Raw genomic sequence first — 23,395 nt, 5'->3', positions numbered from 1 at the left:
CTGCAGGCTCGAGTTTGACATGGATACTCTAGAACCGAGGTTCTCAATGGGTGATATGTGTACCCCTGGGGAGACTTGAACTTTAAGTTACTCCATTACATTGAGTTTTTTTTATATGCTAAATGATGCATATATGAGCTTTATTAGGTATGGTTAGTTCATTAAAAGCATAAAGAATGTTCTAAATGAATGTAAATGCAAGTACTGCAAACTCATAACAAACATATCTATATCAAGGGATACTTGTGATCAGTGGCGAACTAAGGGTGTGGCAGCAGTAGCGGGCCACTCCAGGTGTCACCATGGTAGACCCTTTGCATATTCCCCCCCTTCCAGCCACAAGGTAAAGGTGGTGACATCACTTCCGGGTCTCATGCATACCACACTTTTACAGTGGTGCGAGAAATTGATGCATTTAAACCAATGGATACAGGCGGCCGGATCTTAGGTGCCCAGGCTCTGGGATCACAACTCCTCCCAGTAAGTGTCCGGGAGGCAGGGGCGTAACAATAGACCCTGCAAGGGATGCAGCTGCAGGGGGGCCCAGAAGCTTCCGGGACCCGTTCAGTGAGAATGATATGTAAGGGCAAGGAGAGAAAAAAACGTTCTGCTCTTTGCAAAGTGTTCTAATGACTGCATCTGCTCAGCCACTGATAAGGAATCATACAAAGTTTTGCAGACAAATATTTGTAGACAGTCCCTATTCAGTGTTCAGCAGGCTCTTGTCTTGTGTACAGCCTGTTCTACCCCAGCCTTTAGACTCCTCTCCAAGTGCCGTGTACTGTAGTGATGCTTGAAAAGTCTGGGCACGGAGAGAAGATGGGAGGGGGGCCCCTTCAAAGTTTTGCAGGGGGGCCCGTGATTTCTAGTTACACCCCTGCCGGGAGGAGTTGGTTTAGCCACCCCTTCTTCTTTCATTAACAAGCGCAGGGCATATCCAGCCACCCTATCCTTTTACCATGGGAGATTCAGTCACTTCACTTCACTTCTCCATATTTCATATACAGATTCACAAACTGCTGCATATTGGACATTTAAGCATGCACGCACACTGCATAGTTAAATGTACACATACATACACTATTACTTTAATAACATAATAGCTAAAAGATAGAAGGGATACCTATTAGGCATATTGCAATATTAAAGGGGTACTATGGCAAAAAATTGTAACATTTAATATATGTGCAAACATATGCAAATAAGAAGTACATTTTTTTCCAGAAGTAAAATGAGCCATAAATTACTTTTCTCCTATGTTGCTGTCACCTACAGTAGGTAGTAGAAATCTGACAGAAGCGACAAGTTTTGGACTAGTCCATCTCTTCATAGGGGATTCTCAGGGATTTATTAATTTTCAAAAGCACTTAGTGAATGGCAGTTGCTCTGTCCAACTGCCAAAAAACTGTGTAGCGCGCAGGGAAGATGGCCAGCAGCATTGTTTACATCCTTTTTAGGGAATATCTTTATAAAGAATAAAAGCCTTGCTGAGAATCCCCTATGAAGAGATGGACTAGTCCAAAACCTGTCGCTTCTGTCGGAATTCTACTACCTACTGTGCGTGACAGCAACATAGAAGAAAATTAATTTATGGCTCATTTTACTCTGGAAAAAAAACGTACTTCTTATTTGTCTATGTTTGCACACTTTTAAAATGTTACAATGTTTCTCCATAGTGCCCCTTTAATGATGTTGACAGTTATTATAATGGTATACATGTCTGTTTAACATCCCTATCAGATAGGAGTGGGATGTTCTGGTGGTAACGCTGCAATATTAGGCGTGAATCTGACTGAGGCCCAGTGCACACCAAAACCGCTAGCAGATCCGCAATACGCTAGCGGTTTTGGGAGCTGATTTCAGAGCGATTCTAGGTATGTTTAGAGAGGTTTTCTAAACATACCTAGCGGTTTTGCGTGCGTTTTTGTGCAGCAGATTACACATATTGTTACAGTAAAAGCTGTTACTGAACAGCTACTGTAACCAAAATGCCTGGCAAACCGCTCTGAACTAGCGTTTTTCAGAGCGGTTTGCGTTTTTCCTATACTTTACATTGAGGACGAAACGCTTCCGAAAACCGCAAACGCGCAGCAGGAGGCGCGTTTGCGGCTTGGCAAAAACCGCAAACCGCCGGTGTGCACCATCCCATTGCAATACATTAGACAAGCGTTTTTAGAGGCGGATGCGGCCGGCGGATCGCTCCAAAAACCGCTCGGTGTGCACTGGGCCTTATTTAATACCCAGCACCGTGTGTCTAATGCCATAGGTAGCACGGGCAGCATGATGACGTAGTGGTTAGCACTGTCACCTTGCAGTGCTAGGTCGCATCCAAACCAGGGTACTATCTGCACAAAGTTTATATGTTTGCATGTTCTCCCTGTGTCTGTGTGGTTTTCCTCTGGGCACTCTGGTTTCCTCCCACAACTAAAACATACAGACAAATTAATTGGCTTTCCCCTAAATTGTCCTTAGACTACGATACATACACTACTCGACACATACATATGACTTTGTCAGGGACTAGATTGTGAGCTCCTCTGAGGGACAGTTAGTGACGAGACAATATACTCTGTACAGCGCTGCAGAAGATGTCAGCGATATATAAATAATACTAATAGATACGCCACTGCTTGTGATGTTGTTGTTCACAATATGGGGTACTCAGCAGCCCGTCTCTCGTAAAGGGCTACCTGCTGTAAAGATGCTGAGACACGCTGCTCTAGAGAACGCAGAGGCAGAAGATGTCACGCCGCACAGCTGTAACTTGGGCCGCACACGCTCCTGGGTATTTCATGTTCAGGTTAGGTTTACCCGCAAAGGATACTGGTGACTCCGTCCACATTGGATGGTATGAGAACGCTCTAAAAGGAAAGGAAATGGGTTTTATGGGCCGGAGCAGCAGAACATCTCAAGTTTCAAATATCCCATTGGTCTCAACATGAAAGACCCCCCTGCACCCTCCCCCCCCCCCCCCCCCATGGAACAATGGGCCTGACGCACTGTACTGTGATAAAGCTGCCATGCACAGGGAGCACATGGCAATTTTAACTCTACTATAGCCCGTACTATCGTGACTACTGCAGTAATGCCCACGATGATGCTAAAGAGTTAAAGTGAACCAGAGACAAAGCACCCTCATGTATTTTACCATATATATCAGTGGGAACATTCGAGAAAACACCTACCCTGCTCTCTGTTTCATCCTTCACTGCTCAGCCTGAAAATACATCAGAGAAGACAGGCTCAGCTATAATGATTCCTGAGCAGAGCCACAAGGGGGCAGACTTGGGCTTGAAAATACATCAGAGAAGACAGACTCGGCTATAATGATTCCTGAGCAAAGCCAGACTGAATGCTAAGTCGGGGATTTTATCAGGGCTGATAACAAGCAGGCTGAGCAGTGAAGGATGAAACAGAGAGCAGGGTAGGTGTTTTCTCTAATGTCCCCACCGATATATATGGTAAAATACATGAGGGTGCTTCGTCTCTGGTTCACTTTAATGTGCAGTGCTCCCCTGGCATTAGTAATGGTAAAATTGCTGTGTGCTCCCTGCGCGTGGCAACTTTACTGCAGTATACTGCATCAGGCCTATACAGTAGCTCACTGTTAGCCAGTAAACTAACATTCCACCAGGCGATCTCTGCGAAATGTTTGTTACTGAAGGTTCTATGCACAGGAGATACTGCTTGATTGGCAGCTGGAAATATCTGTTATTTCCCACATTGCAATGAGGTTCACAGACAGGAAACTGTCAGAACCATGGTCATGACTCACCACAATATCAGACAAACAGATTTCCCTGATGATCTATTGGAGAAAAGGTAAAGATTTGACATGGGAAAGGGTGTATCAGCTACTGATTGGGATGAAGTTCAGTCCTTGGTTACAGTTCCTCTTGATGGGGAGGTTTGTTTTAAAGAGTAGCTGTCAGCCATACTATATCAGAAAAAAAAACACATATATAAGTAGATAAATATTTGCTCTACTTACATAACATGTATTGCACTGTCCACGTTTTGATTTTAGTGATTTTTATACAGTAAAAAAAAGAGAAAATCCTTCTTAGCATTTCCAATTTTAAAGAGAAACCTTGACTAAGAATTGAACTTCATCCCAATCAGTAGCTGATACCCCTTTTTACATGAGAAATCTATTCCTTTTCACACACAGACCATCAGGGGGCTCTGTATGGCTGATCTTGTGGTGAAACACCTCCCACAAAACACTCTGAGGACCATGGTCCTGGCAGTTTTCTGTCAGTGAATCTTGTTGCATTGTGGGAAATAGCTGTTTACAGCTGTTTCCACCTGCTAAAAAAGCAAGCAGCAGCTACATCACCTGCCAGCAGTAAAAATTTCACAGTGTGATAAATGTCAGAATGTAAATCAGGGATTTAAAAGATTTTACAATGGGCAAACACCGACTAAATCATTTATACATAATTATTGTAGCAATAATGCACTTTTTTATTACATTATTTTCACTGGAGTTCCTCTTTAAGGGTGGCTATTTTGAAGCCAATCATGATGTAATTTCCTCCCTTACACCCTTACCCCGATTTGCCCGCCCTTCACTATAGAAAGTGCATAGTCTCAGCATGAGAAATATTAGCCAATCAGAGAGGGACAGAGGTGTGGGAGGGGAAAACAGGAGGAAATGCTTCAGCCAATTAGACTGCATTAGTTAAGTCTGTGGGGAACTAGAGAAGCAAAAAATGACAACCCAGCATGCCCTGCAACTTCCTTTTTGTGTACCACATTTTGTGTGTACCAAATAAGAGTCAGGTAAATTTAGGAATGATCATTTATCAACAAGAAAAGTAATAGTGGTTTTAACTTTTGGATTGGCTGTTTAGCATTCTTATTACTTGTTTACCAGATAAAAATAAAGAATTGATTATTGAATACAGAATCTGTAATGTAAAAAACACCCCCTGGGGAATACTTACCTTGGGAAGGGGAAGCCTCTGGATCCCTCTGTCCAAATGACTGGACCCCCGAAGTGCGGCGATTTAAATATTTACCTGCCGCGATCCTGCGCAGGTGCACTAGCGGCTCTTCATTTGGGTAAGGTGGAAAAAGCCGAACCAGATGGTATCCGCTCTCCTGCACAGGCGCGAGTCCTTTAAGTCTGCACAATAGAGCGGATACAATCGGGCTCGGCCATTTTCGTCTAGCCCAAATGAAGAGCCGATAATGCGCCTGTGCAGGATCCCAGAGAGGTAAATATATCACAGCTTGTAAAGCTTGTGGAGGGGGTAACTAAGGGAGCCAGCGCTGGATTCTTTCAAGCTTCAGGGGTTGGGGTAGCCTCATTGGGACCCTGAGGCTTCCCCCTCCTGAGATAATAATCCCCCAGAGGGTTTTTGTTACAGGTTCCCTTTCAATATTTTCAGAATAAGGTTCTCAGATCCCTTTCAGAGGACCTGCCACTGTGTGACCTGTACATACGGAGGAGCTGCTGCTGCAAATGACTCTTGTCCCGTCTTCCTCTGTAAATACCAAATCCCCAGACAGGCATCCTTTGGATGTAGAAAGCTGGAGGAAAGAAGGGAAATACCATTTCTACATGATGGAGCAGGTATACATCTGCAAAATGTGGACTCTGCAGCTTTAGCCTTACCTTCCACTACAGGTGAATGTTTGCATTTTCGCACAGTGAAAATTCACATCTTCATATAAGTCTATGGGATTGTTTCCATTACATACAAATTTTCGTTTGCATTTCTTTGACTGACAGTCTAAACTAAAGGGGTCCAAAATGTTTAGGCCCAGCCAGGCCATATCACTGTTCTTGGGAGTGCTAGGGGACCAAACTAGTGAAATTAAACAATTGTTGCTGAACTATGCCTGTGACAATTTGTTAAATAAAGCATTTCCACTGAAACTAACCCATATACCGTGTGCACACAGTGGCGGCTACTAATCATTGGCCGTTACTGCTGCTAGCTGCTAATCAGTGACTGTTACTGGCACAGTGGCAGCTGCTAATCAGTGGCTGTTACTGGCACAGTGGCAGCAGCTAATCAGTGGCTGTTACTGCTGCTGGCATAGTGGCAGCTGATAATCGGTGGCTGTTACTGCTACTGACAAAGTGGCAGCTGCTAATCGGTGGCTGTTACTGATGCTGGCACAGTGGCAGCTGCTAATCAGTGACTGTTACTGCTACTGGCACAGTGGCAGCTGCTAATCAATGGCTGTTACTGCTGCTGGCTGCTAATCAGTGACTGTTACTGCTACTGGCATAGTGGCAGCTGCTTATCGGTGACTGGTACTACTGCTGGCAGTGGCAGCTGCTAATCAGTATCTGTTACTGCTGCTGGCACAGTGGCAGCTGCTAATCAGTGGCTGTTACTGCTGCTTGCATAGTTGCAACTGTTAATCAGTGGCTGTTACTGCTGCTGGCATAGTGGCAGCTGCTAATCAGTGGCAGTTACTGCTGCTAGCACAGCGGCAGCTGCTAATCAGTGGCTGTTACTGCTGCTGGCACAGTGGCAGCTGCTTATCAGTGGCAGTTACTGCTGCTGGCACAGTGGCAACTGCTAATCAGTGGTTGTTACTGCTGCTGGCATAGTTGCAACTGCTAATCAGTGGCTGTTACTGCTGCTGGCATAGTGGCAGCTGCTAATTAGTGGCTGTTACTGCTGCTTGCATAGTGGCAGCTTACTAATCAGTGGCTTTTACTGCTGCTGGCACAGAGGCAGCTGCTAATCAGTGGCTGTTACTGCTGCTGGCACAGTGGCAGCTGCTAATCAGCGGCTTTTACTGCTGCTGGCACAGTGGCAGCTGCTAATCAGTGACCGTTACTGCTGCTGGCATAGTGGCGGCTGCTAATCAGTGGCTGTTATTGATGCTGGCATAGTGTTGGTTGCTAATCAGTGGCTGTTGCTAGCATAGTGGCAGCTGCTTATCAGTGGCAGTTACTGCTGCTGGCACAGTGGCAGCTGCTAATTAGTGGCTGTTACTGCTGCTGGCATAGTGGCAGCTGCTAATTAGTGGCTCTTACTGCTGCTGGCATAGTGGCAGCTGCTAATCAGTGGCAGTTACTGCTGCTGGCACAGTGGCAGCTGCTAATCAGTGGCTGTTACTGCTGCTGGCACAGTGGCAGCTGCTAATCAGTGGCAGTTACTGCTGCTGGCACAGTAGCAGCTGCTAATCAGTGGCAGTTACTGCTGCTGGCACAGCGGCAGCTGCTAATCAGTGGCTGTTACTGCTGCTGGCATAGTTACAACTGCTAATCAGTGGCGGTTACTGCTGCTGGCATAGTGGCAGCTGCTAATCAGTGTCTGTTACTGCTGCTGGCACAGTGGCAGCTGCTAATCAGCGGCTTTTACTGCTGCTGAAATAGTGGCAGCTGCTAATCAGTGACTGTTACTGCTGCTGGCATAGTGGCGGCTGCTAATCAGTGGCTGTTACTGCTGCTGGCATAGTGTTGGCTGCTAATCAGTGGCTGTTACTGCTGCTAGCATAGTGGCAGCTGCTAATCAGTGGTTGTTACTGCTGCTGGCACAGTGGCAGCTGCTAATCAGTGGCTGTTACTGCTGCTTGCATGGTTACAACTGCTAATCAGTGGCTGTTACTGCTGCTGGCATAGTAGCAGCTGCTAATCAGTGGCAGTTACTGCTGCTAGCACAGTGGCAGCTGCTAATCAGTGGCTGTTACTGCTGCTGGCACAGTGGCAGCTGCTAATCAGTGGCAGTTACTGCTGCTGGCACAGTGGCAGCTGCTAATCAGTGGCAGTTACTGCTGCTGGCACAGTGGCAGCTGCTAACCAGTGGCTGTTACTGCTGCTGGCATAGTGGCAGCTGCTAATTAGTGGCTGTTACTGCTGCTGGCATAGTGGCAGCTGCTAATCAGTGGCTGTTACTGCTGCTGGCACAGTGGCAGCTGCTAATCAGTGGCTGTTACTGCTGCTGGCATAGTGGCAGCTCCTAATCAGTGGCAGTTACTGCTGCTGGCACAGTGGCAGCTGCTAATCAGTGGCTGTTACTGCTGCTGGCACAGTGGCAGCTGCTAATCAGTGGCAGTTACTGCTGCTGGCACAGTAGCAGCTGCTAATCAGTGGCAGTTACTGCTGCTGGCACAGCGGCAGCTGCTAATCAGTGGCTGTTACTGCTGCTGGCATAGTTACAACTGCTAATCAGTGGCGGTTACTGCTGCTGGCATAGTGGCAGCTGCTAATTAGTGGCTGTTACTGCTGCTGGCATAGTGGCAGCTGCTAATTAGTGGCTCTTACTGCTGCTGACATAGTGGCAGCTGCTAATCAGTGGCAGTTACTGCTGCTGGCATAGTGGCAGCTGCTAATCAGTGGCAGTTACTGCTGCTGGCACAGTGGCAGCTGCTAATCAGTGTCTGTTACTGCTGCTGGCACAGTGGCAGCTGCTAATCAGCGGCTTTTACTGCTGCTGACATAGTGGCAGCTGCTAATCAGTGACTGTTACTGCTGCTGGCATAGTGGCAGCTGCTAATCAGTGGCTGTTACTGCTGCTGGCATAGTGTTGGCTGCTAATCAGTGGCTGTTACTGCTGCTAGCATAGTGGCAGCTGCTAATCAGTGGTTGTTACTGCTGCTGGCACAGTGGCAGCTGCTAATCAGTGGCTGTTACTGCTGCTTGCATGGTTACAACTGCTAATCAGTGGCTGTTACTGCTGCTGGCATAGTGGCAGCTGCTAATCAGTGGCAGTTACTGCTGCTAGCACAGTGGCAGCTGCTAATCAGTGGCTGTTACTGCTGCTGGCACAGTGGCAGCTGCTAATCAGTGGCAGTTACTGCTGCTGGCACAGTGGCAGCTGCTAATCAGTGGCAGTTACTGCTGCTGGCACAATGGCAGCTGCTAACCAGTGGCTGTTACTGCTGCTGGCATAGTGGCAACTGCTAATCAGTGGCTGTTACTGCTGCTGGCATAGTGGCAGCTGCTAATCAGTGGTTGTTACTGCTGCTGGCATAGTAGCAGCTGCTAATTAGTGGCTGTTACTGCTGCTGGCATAGTGGCAGCTGCTAATCAGTGGCTGTTACTGCTGCTGGCACAGTGGCAGCTGCTAATCAGTGGCTGTTACTGCTGCTGGCACAGTGGCAGCTGCTAATCAGCAGCTTTTACTGCTGCTGGCACAGTGGCAGCTGCTAATCAGTGACTGTTACTGCTGCTGGCATAGTGGCGGCTGCTAATCAGTGGCTGTTACTGCTGCTGGCATAGTGTTGGCTGCTAATCAGTGGCTGTTGCTGCTGCTAGCATAGTGGCAGCTGCTAATCAGTGGCAGTTACTGCTGCTGGAACAGTGGCAGCTGCTAATCAGTGGCTGTTACTGCTGCTGGCATAGTGGCAGCTGCTAATTAGTGGCTCTTACTGCTGCTGACATAGTGGCAGCTGCTAATCAGTGGCAGTTACTGCTGCTGGCATAGTGGCAGCTGCTAATCAGTGGCAGTTACTGCTGCTGGCACAGTGGCAGCTGCTAATCAGTGGCTGTTACTGCTGCTGGCACAGTGGCAGCTGCTAATCAGTGGCAGTTACTGCTGCTAGCACAGTGGCAGCTGCTAATCAGTGGCTGTTACTGCTGCTGGCACAGTGGCAGCTGCTAATCAGTGGCAGTTACTGCTGCTGGCATAGTGGCAGCTGCTAATTAGTGGCTGTTACTGCTGCTGGCATAGTGGCAGCTCCTAATCAGTGGCTGTTACTGCTGCTGGCACAGTGGCAGCTGCTAATCAGCGGCTTTTACTGCTGCTGGAATAGTGGCAGCTGCTAATCAGTGACTGTTACTGCTGCTGGCATAGTGGCGGCTGCTAATCAGTGGCTGTTACTGCTGCTGGCATAGTGTTGGCTGCTAATCAGTGGCTGTTACTGCTGCTGGCATAGTGTTGGCTGCTAATCAGTGGCTGTTACTGCTGCTAGCATAGTGGCAGCTGCTTATCAGTGGTTGTTACTGCTGCTGGAATAGTGGCAGCTGCTAATCAGTGACTTTTACTGCTGCTGGCATAGTGGCAGCAGCTAATCAGTGGCTGTTACTGCTGCTGGCATAGTGGCGGCTGCTAATCAGTGGCTGTTACTGCTGCTGGCCCCCATAATAAAAACGTGCCTGCTGTCGGTTCTCTTAATTCTGATTCCCCTAAAACGTTTGTCCTGTTTTCATTGGTTTGCAAGTGAAACAACAAATATGATTGGTCAGGAAAAAAAATGAATCTAATGCATGTGGTTGACCTCACTGAGCAAAGTGGAACTTAGGACAGCAATGCAGCCTTAGGTTCAGCCAATCAAAATTCTGTATAGTAAAAGGTGAGTTATGTGACTGCTTGCTGTAGGTGACTGTCCCTTACTGCCCTCTGATGGAGACAGGAACGTACCACATGGAGGCTTCTCCGGGGGAACTTCAGCATGCAGGAGATATCGGTGATGATGCTGTCCACTGTCCTCTGACTGCCGTACAGCTGGACGTTGTCATAATAGATGTCTCTAAAGTCAAAGGGAAGGAGAACGGGTTGTTCATCCAGTAACAATACTGATCATTCATATTAATAAGCATGCTACTGATAGTGCTGGGATCTCATTCACTGGAGATAGTGCAGTACTGGACTGGTAAGGTGTCAGAGGGAACCAATGTACTTTGAGTCTTGTCACTATTCAACAGGGTACAGGATATTGGGATTAACCCATTATTCCAAGCCTTCCTGGCCATCCATGATCTCTGCAGTGCCTTGACTTCCCCACAGAAGGTGCACGTGGAATGTGAGGGGGCTGCTGCACATGGATGTTAGGGGGCTACACGTGCAATGGAGGGAGGGCTGTTGCAAATGGAATGGGGGAAAGGCTGCTGCATATGGATGTTACTCATGGAAGAGGGGGCTGCACATGGATGTTACATAAGGAAGAGGGGGCTGCACATGGAATGGGGGCTACTGCACATGGATGTTACATAAGGAAGGAGGGGGCTACACATGGAATGGGGCTGCTGCACCTGGATATTACATTTACATAAGGAAGGAGGGGGTTGCACAATGAATGGGGGAGAGGCTGCTGCACACGGATGTTACATAAGGAAGGAGGGAGCTGCACATAGAATAGGGGGAGGGGCTGCTGCACATGGATGCTCCACAAGCAAGGAGGGGGCTGCCCATGGAAAGGGGGGGGGGCTGTATACGGATGTTACGCAAGAAGGGGGCTGCACACGGAATGGGAGGGGGGCTGCTGCACATGGAAGCAAAGCCATCAGATATCTGGCCTGAGGTGGACAAATACAAACCTATCCTATCTGGTTGTTGCCGGTAGGTAGCCTGTCATTGTTGACTGTGACATAACGAATGGGAGTATGGGAAAGAGCGGGGCTACTTTGCCACTCCTCCTTTCTTATGGGAGGAAGGCATGGCCTGAGAGATAGGGCAGCGACTGGATAGCCAGAATGGTGGAGGTAGAAGAGTTGTGGATTCAGCTGTCACACCTGAAATCGAGGACCCCATAGAGAAGTAGGTATGATAGGCACATTAAAGGTAGGATGCTGGGGATGAGTTGCTCCTCTTTGTGTTTGCTAGATGCACTTGTAGGGTCAATAAACTCTTAGAAAACCTACCGTATATTCTCGAATAGAAGTCAACCATGTGTATAAATCGAATCAATATTTGACCCTATTAAGCTGGAATGGTTTATTGACTCAAGTATAAGTCTACCCAGCAAAATTAATGGCTGCAATTGTCGACCAGGAAGAATTAACAGCTGAACTTGGAGACCAGGAGGGGTTAATGACTGCACTGCATACAGTATTGCAGCCACTAACCCCTCCTGCCCAAAAGTGCAGCCAATAAATCATCCAGGACCCCAAGTGCAGCAATTATTCACTCCCCTTCCTGCAGCCCAGTATTTTTACCCCCACCCCTTTCCTTGTTAATTGTTGTGGCCAGGACTTTCAGACCTGTGTTTTCTTGGCATTTACTTTATCAAGAAAGTGTCACTTACCACTACCATTACTAACGGGTATACTGCTGCAAATGGAAATGTCTCTCATAGTACACACATTACTCAGTGTACTCAGTGTTGCCAGTGACTCGTGTATAAGCCAACTATACTTTTTTAAGTGAGTCAGACCTACATTTTTTACATTTTTAGCCTATTGTCACATTTGTCAAAGTTTAGGCACCTACACCGCATGCCGCTATCTCTTCAAATGGATTTTCCAGAATGCTCGATCAATACATACAACTGATTTCAGCCCGGAATTGGTCTACTCCTCGATCGGGCATGCCTGTTGCGGTACCAATGTTCAACCAGTTCAATAAAATTTTTGAATCAGATGGTCAATTAGGCTACAAAATTGCTGTTGTACAAAAAGAAAAACTTAGTGTCGGCACTCTCTGCCCATCACAGGCAGAATGCAGCAAGGCATGGTTCAAGCAGTAATCACAGCCAACAAATAAAGTCCCCTCTATTATTAGTGTGCTCAGGGTAAGGTGTCTGTGCCGGATGTATCAACTCCTAAATTGCTGTGTGGGCACGTTAGGACAAGGTATGCATATCTTTCTATCTGGTTATAATTACTGCTGCACTTTTCATACCTAGGAGTTCTAATACCATTATTTATATACTGTATCTGTAATCCCAAAATGTATGGTCTTCCTGAGATAAGCACCGGAAAGCATCCAGTGTGACACCGTGTGGATCCAGCCCATCAACAGTAGATTCGGAGCTAACTGTCTCCCTTTATTAGGTGCAGGGGACACAGGCTAGTCCAGTGTTATACACACACTCACCTCTTGGTGGCGTACGTGTCAGTCTGCACTAGCTTGTAGATCACAGACAATATCTTCATAATAAGGGCTGTGGATAAAATAAATTGTAATTATCGAGTCTCAATCCAGTGCAAGTATAAAAAACACATAAAGCTATGAAGTAAATAAAGACATTCATAAATACCAGTATACAGACTAGACTGAAAGCTCTGGCGTACACCTCGGAGTAATTACACCCAGCAAGGTGAAGGTAAGTCCTGGCGGGTGATTTATGGTAGAATCTGGAATCCTCTTCTTAAACCCCTTGGCGTTATGATTCTTTCCGGATTTTAGGGTCTAAAAGCGGTGCCATTTTTTTTGCACCCTTTTAGACCCTAAATCCTGGAAAAAAAATCACGCTGCTAAGGAGATCTAAGGAGTATGAGATGCTAAGGAGTACGTGGTAATCCCCTCTGGCGGCAGGCCACACAGGAAGTGACCTCACTAGCCTTCTGTGGCCGAATCAATGACGTGAGTGGAAGTGTTTTGCTAAAATATGCTTCTGCGCATCCACTAAGCATAAAACTGCAGCAGTTTGTTTAAAAACATGCGTGTTGCCATAGACTTACATGACTTCCGTAGCGCCGCACCTCACTGCATGTCGCCGCACTGTAACGTAGGTATGCGATTGCACTGGATAGGTCATTTCCGGCACAGCACACCGCACGCAATGTGAACTTCCCCATAGACTATTATTGCCCTAGTGGTAGACTGCGGTACCGCACTGTGCCACTGTGAAAAGGCCCCAAGACATGCAATGTACAAATGTATACAAAGTGTTCCCTATGCGCTTGTATGCAACATCAACCTTGGCACCAGCAAAGCATGGCAAGAAATAGGACTGAATTCCAAACTGTGGGAGGGAATAGAAAACGGTTGTCTATGAGAGATCACTTGGTGTGTTATGGAAGGTATTCCTCCCAGAAACTGTGCCTAGGTGTAGTGGGAACAGGTGCCTAATTACCAACCATGCAAATAACTGGGGAACATCATCAACATGTATTACTCTGAGAGCATTCACCAAAGCGCTGCACAGACTTGGGACAGTCACTCCTTATTTTTCTGGTGCTTGAATCCTTCACCATCTGCAATCCCACCGTGTCACTGAACCTGGAAAATATTCAGATCATGCATCAAACCAAGCAATCTGGTGCAACTACAGTATAACTGTAATACTCTGTTCCTCTATCTAACCCTCCTCTCCAGATATACTCTGTGCCGCTGGAGGACTCTGCTCCTTCCACTAACTCTCCTCTCCTGATATACTCTGTGCTGCTGGAGGACTCTGCTCCTTCCACTAACTCTCCTCTCCTGATATACTCTGTGCTGCCGGAGGACTCTGCTCCTTCCACTAACTCTCCTCTCCTGATATACTCTGTGCTGCTGGAGGACTCTGCTCCTTCCTCTATCTAACCCTCCTCTCCTGATATACTCTGTGCCGCTGGAGGACTCTGCTCCTTCCACTAACTCTCCTCTCCTGATATACTCTGTGCTGCTGGAGGACTCTGCTCCTTCCACTAACTCTCCTCTCCTGATATACTCTGTGCTGCTGGAGGACTCTGCTCCTTCCTCTATCTAACCCTCCTCTCCTGATACACTCTGTGATGCTGGAGGACTCTGCTCCTTCCTCTATCTAACCCTCCTCTCCTGATATACTCTGTGCTGCTGGAGGACTCTGCTCCTTCCTCTATCTAACCCTCCTCTCCTGATATACTCTGTGCTGCTGGAGGACTCTGCTTCTTCCTCTCTCTAACCCTCCTCTCCTGATATACTCTGTGCTGCTGGAGGACTCTGCTCCTTCCTCTGTTTAACTTACTCTATGTTGGTCCAGGTGGAGCGGTTTTCTACAGTCAGGACAGGGGCCTCCTTCTTAGCCAGGCTCTCCATCACTCCCTGCACAATCTTCTCTATGGCAGCAATAACCTGAGAGCTGACAGGTTAGATAAGGTGTAAGTACACTTTGTATGCTGGGCATACACTGCTCGATTCTCCTGCTCGATCGATTCCCCGCTCGATTCTGCAGGCGATTCTCTTATCTTCCGCTCGTTTTGCTTATCTTTTTCCATTGTGCTCAATGTAGAATCAAGTGCGGAAACGATCAGGCCGGAGATCTGACGTGTCGGAAATTATCTATCGAGCCATCTAAATGGCTCATAATTGAGCCGTGTATTCCCAGCAGTATACAGTTTGCATTGGCTCACTAGAACAAGACACTCAGATGGCTGGGTCATTCTATAAGGTGCGTACACACGCACTACAGAAGCCAACGACGGGTCCGTCAGACCCTTTCGCTGGGCGGACTTTCAGCAGACAGTAGCGCGTGTGTACGCACTGTCGGCGGACTGATAAGGCTGTTCCAGAACGATCCGCTCAGTGGGTCCTATTTTTTCACATCTACCCGTATTTTCCGCCGTATAAGACGCACTTTTTCTTCCCCAAAATGTTGGGGGAAAAGTGGGTGTGTCTTATGCGGCGAAGGTATGGATTTCGGGATGCAGAGGTGCGCAGGGAAGCAGTATATACTTTACCTGCTCCTGCCGCCGCGCTCCTGGCTTCAATCCTGGCTCCCCGATCCTCTTCTTCCATCTACCGCTGCCGCCCCCGCCAAACATCGCTGGCCAGTCTTAGCCGCAGGGATACGCTATCAGTACACCACGTGTCGGGGTCACGCATGCCGCCGAACAACGCTGGCCGGTCCTAATTAGCCGCGCAGGGATACGCTATCAGCGTGCGCCGGGTCACACATGCGTATGCGTGACCCCGGCGCACGTGGTGTGCTGATAGTGTATCCCTGTGCGGCTAATTAGTACCGGCCAGCGTTGTTCGGCGGCATGCGTGACCCCGACACGTGGTGTGCTGATAGCGTATCCCTGCGGCTAAGACCGGCCAGCGATGTTCGGTGGGGGCAGCAGCGGGCAGCGGTAGATGGAAGAAGAGGATCGGGGAGCCAGAAGCGCGGTGGCAGGAGCAGGTAATGAAATGTGTACTCACGCTGCCTGCACAGGGGGACACCGGCACTGGAGGACACACGGACAACAGGGGGCCACAGGCACAGGGGACGCTGCCACAGGGGACACTGCCACAACAGGGGACACTGCCACAATAGGACACTGCCACAACAGGGGGACACTGACACAGGGCTGCAGGGACAACAGGGGGACATGGCAGGCAGAACAGGGGAACACAGCAGGCACAGGGAGACACATCACAGGGGGACACAGCAGGCACAGGGGGACACAGCAGGCACAGGGGGACACAGCAGGCACAGGGGGACACAGCACCGGGGGACACAGCAGGCACAGGGAGACACAGCACAGGGGGACACAGAAACAGCCAATCACTACACTGACCACATAGAGGAACATAGGCAGGCAACATGGGAACAACCAATCATAACACTGTCCCCTTATGTGGTGTAATAGTATGTAATGTAACTGGAAAGTGGAGGGGGGGGGGGGGGGTAAAAAGTCCTTAAGACACCCCTGCATCATAGACACACCTAGGTTTAGTTTTTTTCTTTTTTTCCTGATTTTTGCCCTCTAAATCTGGGTGCGTCTTATATGCCGGAGCGTCTTATATGGCGAAAAATACGGTAATCATCTTCACTAATCTGCTTTACAAAACCTGAACGGGAAATAAAGGAGATAAAGTGATCCTGAAGGGAAAACAAATGCCTCTGGGGGGTTCTTACCTCGGAGGGGGAAGCCCCGAAAGTCCACTTGTCTGCGCTTGTCACCACTGCATGCAGACGCACTAATGGCTTTCCACTTGGGCTGTGGTGGAAATAGCTGGACCCAGTCTGGTCCTCTCTACAACTCACGTCAGCGACTGCGCAGTAGAGTGGACCCGATCGGGCTCGGCTATAGCCGCTAGTGGGTCTGCACAGGCAGGCAGATGTAAATATTATTGTTGCTGCTTGTTCGTGGGTGCCAGAGTTGGATCATGCTGGCTGAGAGCTGATTTCGTGCACGCATTATGGCCGACGGCATGACGCCGGAAAGGTGCTGTTCAACGCTGATCAGCAACGCTTGTTCCAATTCACCCAACGGGAAAAACACTTGCGGCAGACGATTGAAAGCTCCCAGAAGCGTTACAATGTAACACTCAAACACTTAGTCTAATGTGAAAGGTAACATGAAAGTAAAATTTCATGCTACCCCGCTAACCACATCCTAAGAGCGATCCGTCAAAAACACGATTCAGCATTTAGTGTGAATGAGCCCTGAGGAAGATGGGGGAAGCCTCATTAGGATCCAGAGGCTTCTCCCTCCCGAGGTAAGTATCTGTTATTTTCTTTTTTTTAATTTAAAGTCACAGGTGTACTTTAAAAAGTGTACCAGATCTGTGGATAAAAGAAGATTTGATACTTACCCGTGACTTCCTGCTGCTGCATAAACACGTCCCACGCCATCCTCCCGCGGTCTGCCGCTCAGCCGCGATCAGCCCTGGTAACAGCTCAGTCGTGTCCAGTCTGGGTCTTCTGCGCATGCGAGGACCTCCTGTGCATGCGCGGTAGACCCAGGCTGACGCAACTGAGCAGGTTATCGGGGCTGATCGCGGCTGAACAGCAGACTGCGGGAGGATGGCGTGGGACTCAGATGTGTTTATGCAGCAGGAGAAAGCCGCAGGTGAGTATCAAATCTTTTTGCTCTGGTTTACTTTAACTGTATGTGTGCAACAAGTAGCAACAGCATGTAAAACTGTTCTCTGGTGTCTCATATTCTTATTTTAATTGTAAGGGGTGAAATTGTGACTGTAAAGAGTGCAGAGTAGCCGTGGCAGTGTACCCTAAAACCTGGCATCGGCATTTAGCTGCCAATAAAAAAAAAAAATAATTGGTTTTGGAGCTTTAGCTATCAGCAATGTTTCAACAGCCAGATAAAGGAGTTTTGTTTCTGTTTACTTTTTAAGAAAGTCAGGGCTGCATTCTTCAGGCTGCCTCATTTTTATAGACAATAGGACTGGTATTTAAAGCCAGCCTTACTGAGCCCACAGAGTTGCCATCTCTTCTATCAGCTGCTGCACTCGGGCCCTCCTTCCTGGCCCAGGTTCCTACAAGTGTATGCACCTGCTTACATTATCACGCTATATGTACAGCAACAGTAACAGTCTGGTCTGGGTGATGTAGTAATTACATCAGGAAGAGGGTGGGCAATGCATGCATCATCAGCTGTGGGAGCAACGGGAAACACTATTTTTTCACGGGAGGCACTGCTGCTTTTGTTATACTATTATGATATATATATATATATATATATATATATATATATATATATATATATATATATATATATATATATATATATATATAAATATATATATATATATATAATTCTGGAAGTGAATACCGTATATACTCGCAAATAAGCGGACCTGTGTATAAGCCGAGGTACCTACTTTTCCCTCAGAAACCAGGAAAAAGTGATTGACTTGCGTATGTATAAGCCCCCTCCCCAGTATAGCCCACTCCACAGTAGCCAGATGTGCCCTCAGTAAACATCAGCCCTAGTCCCCATAGCCAGATGTGCCCAAGGATCATAAAGCTGTGTCTCAAGATGCCACTAGATGGCGTCATAGATATGAGAAACAGCAATTGCCAAACAGGAAGAATTCCTGATCATTGCACTGACAACTGACCCTTGCTTGCACGCTCCGCTCCACAAGCCAGGGGACACAGGTAGTCTTGAGCAGCGCACTCTGCACACCATGTTGCAGGGCCTAGGGGCACGGACACAGCAGGGAGGCAGCTGGCAAGAGCAGAATCACTAGTGCACAATCCTTATGCTCCTCTGCCAGTAACAAAACCTGCTCCATCATCCATTCTGCTCAACTGACTCGCAAATAAGCCGAGGGGGATAACTTTTCAGCACATTTTTTGTGCTGAAAATTAGGCTTATACGCGAGTATATAATGTAGTCATTATAAACAATGTTTGGCAATCAGAATCTCCCACCCCTACCCGTTTAAAGGGTATCGGAAGATCTGTCAAACCACCATTCACACCCCCATCATGTAGCCCAGCCACAGAGATAGTCTTACCCTTCACCATTAATCACAGGGAGACAGTAGAGGATGTGTTTGCCCTACAGTGGCAGCAGATAGGCTATGGGGGCTGGGAGATGACAGCGAGACATGTGGTGGCTGCCATTTTATTTGTTGCAATGGCAGTGATCTTCCCAGACTCTTTCAGCAGGGTGCTGCACCCGGCTAATTTTGGGGAACACCCAACTGTCATCAGCTCAGGCCTTCATCCTCCTGCTATGCTGTAAGCAGAGTTGCAGTGGCCCTGCATTCCCCCGGTTGTGCCCCACCTGGCTACTTTTTTATGCCACCGGGCTGAACATTTTTTTTTTTTAGGGGGGGGGGGGGGGGGTAACACTGAATGGAATGGGAACTTGCATCTATTATTCTTTAATGACTTGAAGGACAGTAAAATGTTGCTGTACAATTTCTCCCAGGGAGCAGACATGGTTCTTGGAGTGCATTTTCTATCAAGCAAGTCACCCCTTCCTCTCACCTGGTAATCGCTCCAGAAGGAGTACTGGTCACTTCAGGCTGCCCAGCCTGTACTCTGAGTACAGCATTCATCAGGAATGCCCTGTGCTGGTCCACACAGTGGAAGAAGTCTGGACTCCGCAGGAAAGCCATAGAACGCACCTGTCACGGAAGAGGTAGATCACAACCGAAAGATTATTACCTGAAGAAGCAGGGGAGAACGCCTGAGAAATGCATTGCATTATAATTTTAACTTCATTTAACCACTTGCTGACTGCCCACTACCAATGGGCGGCGCCAAACTGGCACCCCCAGGACCGCATAACGGCGGCACCTGGGGGACTGATCAGCTGCGGATCATGCGCATCCGCAAGCATTAGGCTCCGCCCACCCACGACATCAACCCTCCGGCCAATTAGCAGCACCGGCGGGTTGTTAACCCCTGATCTGCCGCATACAAAGTGTATAATACACTTTGTAATGTATACAAAGTGTATTATACAGGCTGCCTCCTCCCCTGGTGGTCCCAGTGATCGAGGGACAACCAGGGGACGAGGCAGCCCTTGTAGTAAAGACACCAGCACACTGATCCTGCCTCCTGATCGCCCAGACCCCCACCTGATCACCCCCTCAGACCACTGTTTGCACCCAATCACCCCCCTAATCACCCATTAATCACTCCCTGTCACTATCTGTCAACGCTATATTTTAGATTAGGTCCTAAACTGCCCCCTGGGTGCTCCTGATCACCCCCCTCACCCTCAGATCCTCCCCAGACCCCCCCCCCCCCTGTGTACTGTATACATCTATTCTCCCCTGTAATCACCCACTGATCACCTGTCAATCACTCATCAATCACCCCCTGTCACTGCCACCCTTCAGATCAGACCCTAACCTGCCCCTTGCAGGCACCTGATCACCCGCCCACACCCTCAGATCGCCCGCAGACCCGCCCTCAGATCACTGCCCAAGTGCATTGTTTACATCTGTTCTCCCTTCAAATCACCCACTGATCACCCATCAATCACCCCCTGTCACTGCTACCCATCAGATCAGACCCTAATCTGCCCCTTGCGGGCACCCAATTACCCGCCCACACCCTCAGATCGCCCTCAGACCCCCCTGATCACCTCGACATTGCATTGCTTGCATCTATTCTCCCCTCTAATCACACCCTGATCACCTATCAATTAGCCCGTCAACCACTGTCACTGCTACCCATCAGATCAGACCCTAATCTGCCCCTTGCGGGCACCCAAACACCCGCCCACACCCTCAGATCGCCCTCAGACTCCATCTTATCACCTCCTTAGTGCTTTATTTACATCTGTTCTCCCCTCTAATCACCCATCAATCACCCCCTGTCACTGCTACCAATCAGATCAGACCCTAATCTGCACCTTGCACGCACCCAATTACCCACCCACACCTTCAGATCGCCCTCAGACGCCCCCCCCCCCCCCCCCCCCCCGATCACCTTGCCAGTGCATTACTTGCATCTATTCTCCCCTCTAAACACACCCTGATCACCTATCAATCACCCTGTCACCCCGTCATTTCTACCCATCAGATCAGACCCTAATCTGCCTCTTGCAGGCACCCAATTACCCGCCCACATCCTCAGACCCCCTTCCGATCACCTCCCCAGTGCATTGATTGCATCTATTATCCCCTCTAATCACCATCAATCACCTCCTGTCACCCCCCTAGCACTCCTATCCATCAGATCAGGCCCTAATCTGCCCCCTGCGGGCTTCTGATCACCCGGCCAAGCTCTCACCCACTCCCCACCGCAGTAACAGAAAAAATTTTTTCTGATCACTGCTGGTCTCTATGACTTAATTGTGGCTGAGACCAACCGTTATGCCACACAATACGCAACCGCCAATCCAAGAAGCTACCATGCCCAGCCTTTACGGTGGAAACCACTCCAAGTTTCCGAACGTAACATTTTTTGGGGCCTTCTCCTTGACATGGGTCTTGTCAAAAAGAATGTATTGCAGTCTTATTGGTCTAAGCACCCAAAACATCACATGCCTATGTTCTCTGCTGCCGTGTCCAGGTCACGATTTGAGAACATCCTGCGCTTCCTGCACATCTAAGAGGCCACCCTGCTTATGACCGGTTCCACAAAATTCGCCCCCTCATAGACCACCTGTCATCAAAATTTGCAGATGCTTATACCCCTGAACAGTCATTTTGAGGCATTTGGTTTCCAGACTACTCCTCACGGTTTTGGGCCCCTAAAATGCCAGGGCATTATAGGAACCCCACAAGTGACCCCATTTTAGAAAGAAGACACCCCAAGGTATTCCATTAGGTGTATGATACGATCATAGAATATTTTATTTTTTTGTCACAAGTTAGTGGAAAATGACACTTTGTGAAAAAAAAAAAAAACAATAAAAATCAATTTCCGCTAACTTGTGACAAAAAATAAAATCTTCTATGAACTCACCATGCTCCTAACGGAATACCTTGGGGTGTAGTCTTTCTAAAATGAGGTCACTTGTGGGGTACCTATACTGCCCTGGCATTTTAGGGGCCCTAAACCGTGAGGAGTAGTCTGGAAATCAAATGCCTCAAAATGACCTGTGAAATCCTAAAGGTACTCATAGGACTTTGGGCCCCTTAGCACACCTAGGCTGCAAAAAAGTGCCACATATGTGGTATCGTCGTACGCAGGAAAAGTAGTATAATGTGTTTTGGGGTGTATTTTTACACATACCCATGCTGGGTGGGAAAAATATCTCTGTAAATTGACAATTGTGTGTAAAAAAAAAAATTCTCATTTACAGAGATATTTCTCCCACCCATTATACTATTTCTCCTGAGTACGGCGATACCACATGTGTGACACTTTTTGCAGCATAGGTGCACTAAGGGGCCCAAAATCCCACGAGCGCCTTTAAAGCTTTACAGGGGTGCTTACAATTTGGCACCCCCAAAATGCCAGGACAGTAAACACACCCCACAAATGACCCCATTTTGGAAAGTAGACACCCCAAAGTATTCAGAGAGGGGCATGGTGAGTCCGTGGCAGATTTCATTTTTTTGTCACAAGTTAGCAGAAATGGAAACTTTATTTTATTTTTTTGTCACAAAGTGTCATTTTCCGCTAACTTGTAACAAAAAATAAAATCTTCTATGAACTCACCATGCCTCTCACTGAATACTTTGGGATGTCTTCTTTCCAAAATGGGGTCCTTTGGGGGGTATTTATACTATCCTGGAATTCTAGCCCCTCATGAAACATGACAGGTGGTCAGAAAAGTCAGAGATGCTTCAAAATGGGAAAATTCACTTTTTGCATCATAATTTGTAAACGTTATAACTTTTACCCGAACAAAAAAATAATCCAATAAGTGTCTATTTATTGATCAAAGACATGTAGCACAATACATTTAGACAAAAATGTATATAGAAATTTTACTTTATTTGAAAAATGTCAGCACAGAAAGTTAAAAAAAAAATCATTTTTTTGACAAAATTCATGTCTTTTTTGATGAATATAATAAAAACTAAAAATCACAGCAGCAATCAAATAGCACCAAAAGAAAGCTTTATTAGTGACAAGAAAAGGAAGTAAAATTCATTTAGATAGTAGGTTATATGAGCAATAAACCGTTAAAGCTGCAGTGGTCTGAATGGAAAAAAAGTGTCTGGTCCTTAAGTGGTTTTAAAGGGAACCAGAGATAATCTAATGAAAAGCTGTTATACATACCTGGGGCTTCCTCCAGCCCCATACGTGCTGATCGATCCCACGCCACCATCCACCGCTGCCCGCAGCTACGAGAACCGGCTCCCGTCACTGACGTCATTGGAGCCAGCTACGCAGAAGAAGTGCGCACCCTACGTATCTCTCCATACACTGCTGCAGAGATACGCAAAGAGCGCACTTCTGCTACGCTAGACTGGCTCCTGGACTATGGAGTATCTAGAACAGGAGTGCCCACACTTTTTCTGCTCTCGAGCTACGTTGAAAATTGCAGCTTCAAAGAGATCTACTAACACCCGATCCCCCTTCTTACCACCAACACAATATATATAAAATTACAAACTGTCCACCTAGAAAGAAAAAGCAACATACTCACCTCCTCTCCTTAACTCTCCTGTTTGGGAAATGCGTGGCTGAACACAAGATGTCTGACCTG

At 47.7% G+C, this 23,395-nt stretch overlaps 1 protein-coding gene across 10 annotated transcripts in view; it reads right to left on the bottom strand.

Annotated features, from left to right (window-relative positions):
- Positions 1–23,395, bottom strand: part of SPO11 (SPO11 initiator of meiotic double strand breaks) — a 693,959-nt gene that overhangs the window by 15,560 nt on the left and 655,004 nt on the right. For 9 of the 10 annotated variants that reach the window (XM_068263152.1, XM_068263153.1, XM_068263148.1 and 6 more), the window contains 7 exons: positions 19,264–19,403; positions 14,563–14,676; positions 13,768–13,856; positions 12,729–12,795; positions 10,335–10,443; positions 5,452–5,538; positions 2,825–2,861 (listed from right to left, as the gene is read on the bottom strand). In XM_068263152.1, the coding sequence (XP_068119253.1) occupies positions 2,825–2,861; positions 5,452–5,538; positions 10,335–10,443; positions 12,729–12,795; positions 13,768–13,856; positions 14,563–14,676; positions 19,264–19,403 (643 nt within the window). The remainder of the gene's footprint in view (positions 1–2,824; positions 2,862–5,451; positions 5,539–10,334; positions 10,444–12,728; positions 12,796–13,767; positions 13,857–14,562; positions 14,677–19,263; positions 19,404–23,395) is intronic. The other variant, XM_068263157.1, reaches the window with a different exon arrangement.

This window comes from Hyperolius riggenbachi, chromosome 12 (genome assembly GCF_040937935.1).
Source record: "Hyperolius riggenbachi isolate aHypRig1 chromosome 12, aHypRig1.pri, whole genome shotgun sequence".
In the NCBI taxonomy this organism is placed as follows: domain Eukaryota; kingdom Metazoa; phylum Chordata; class Amphibia; order Anura; family Hyperoliidae; genus Hyperolius; species Hyperolius riggenbachi.
This window is presented reverse-complemented; position numbering and strand designations above follow the sequence as displayed.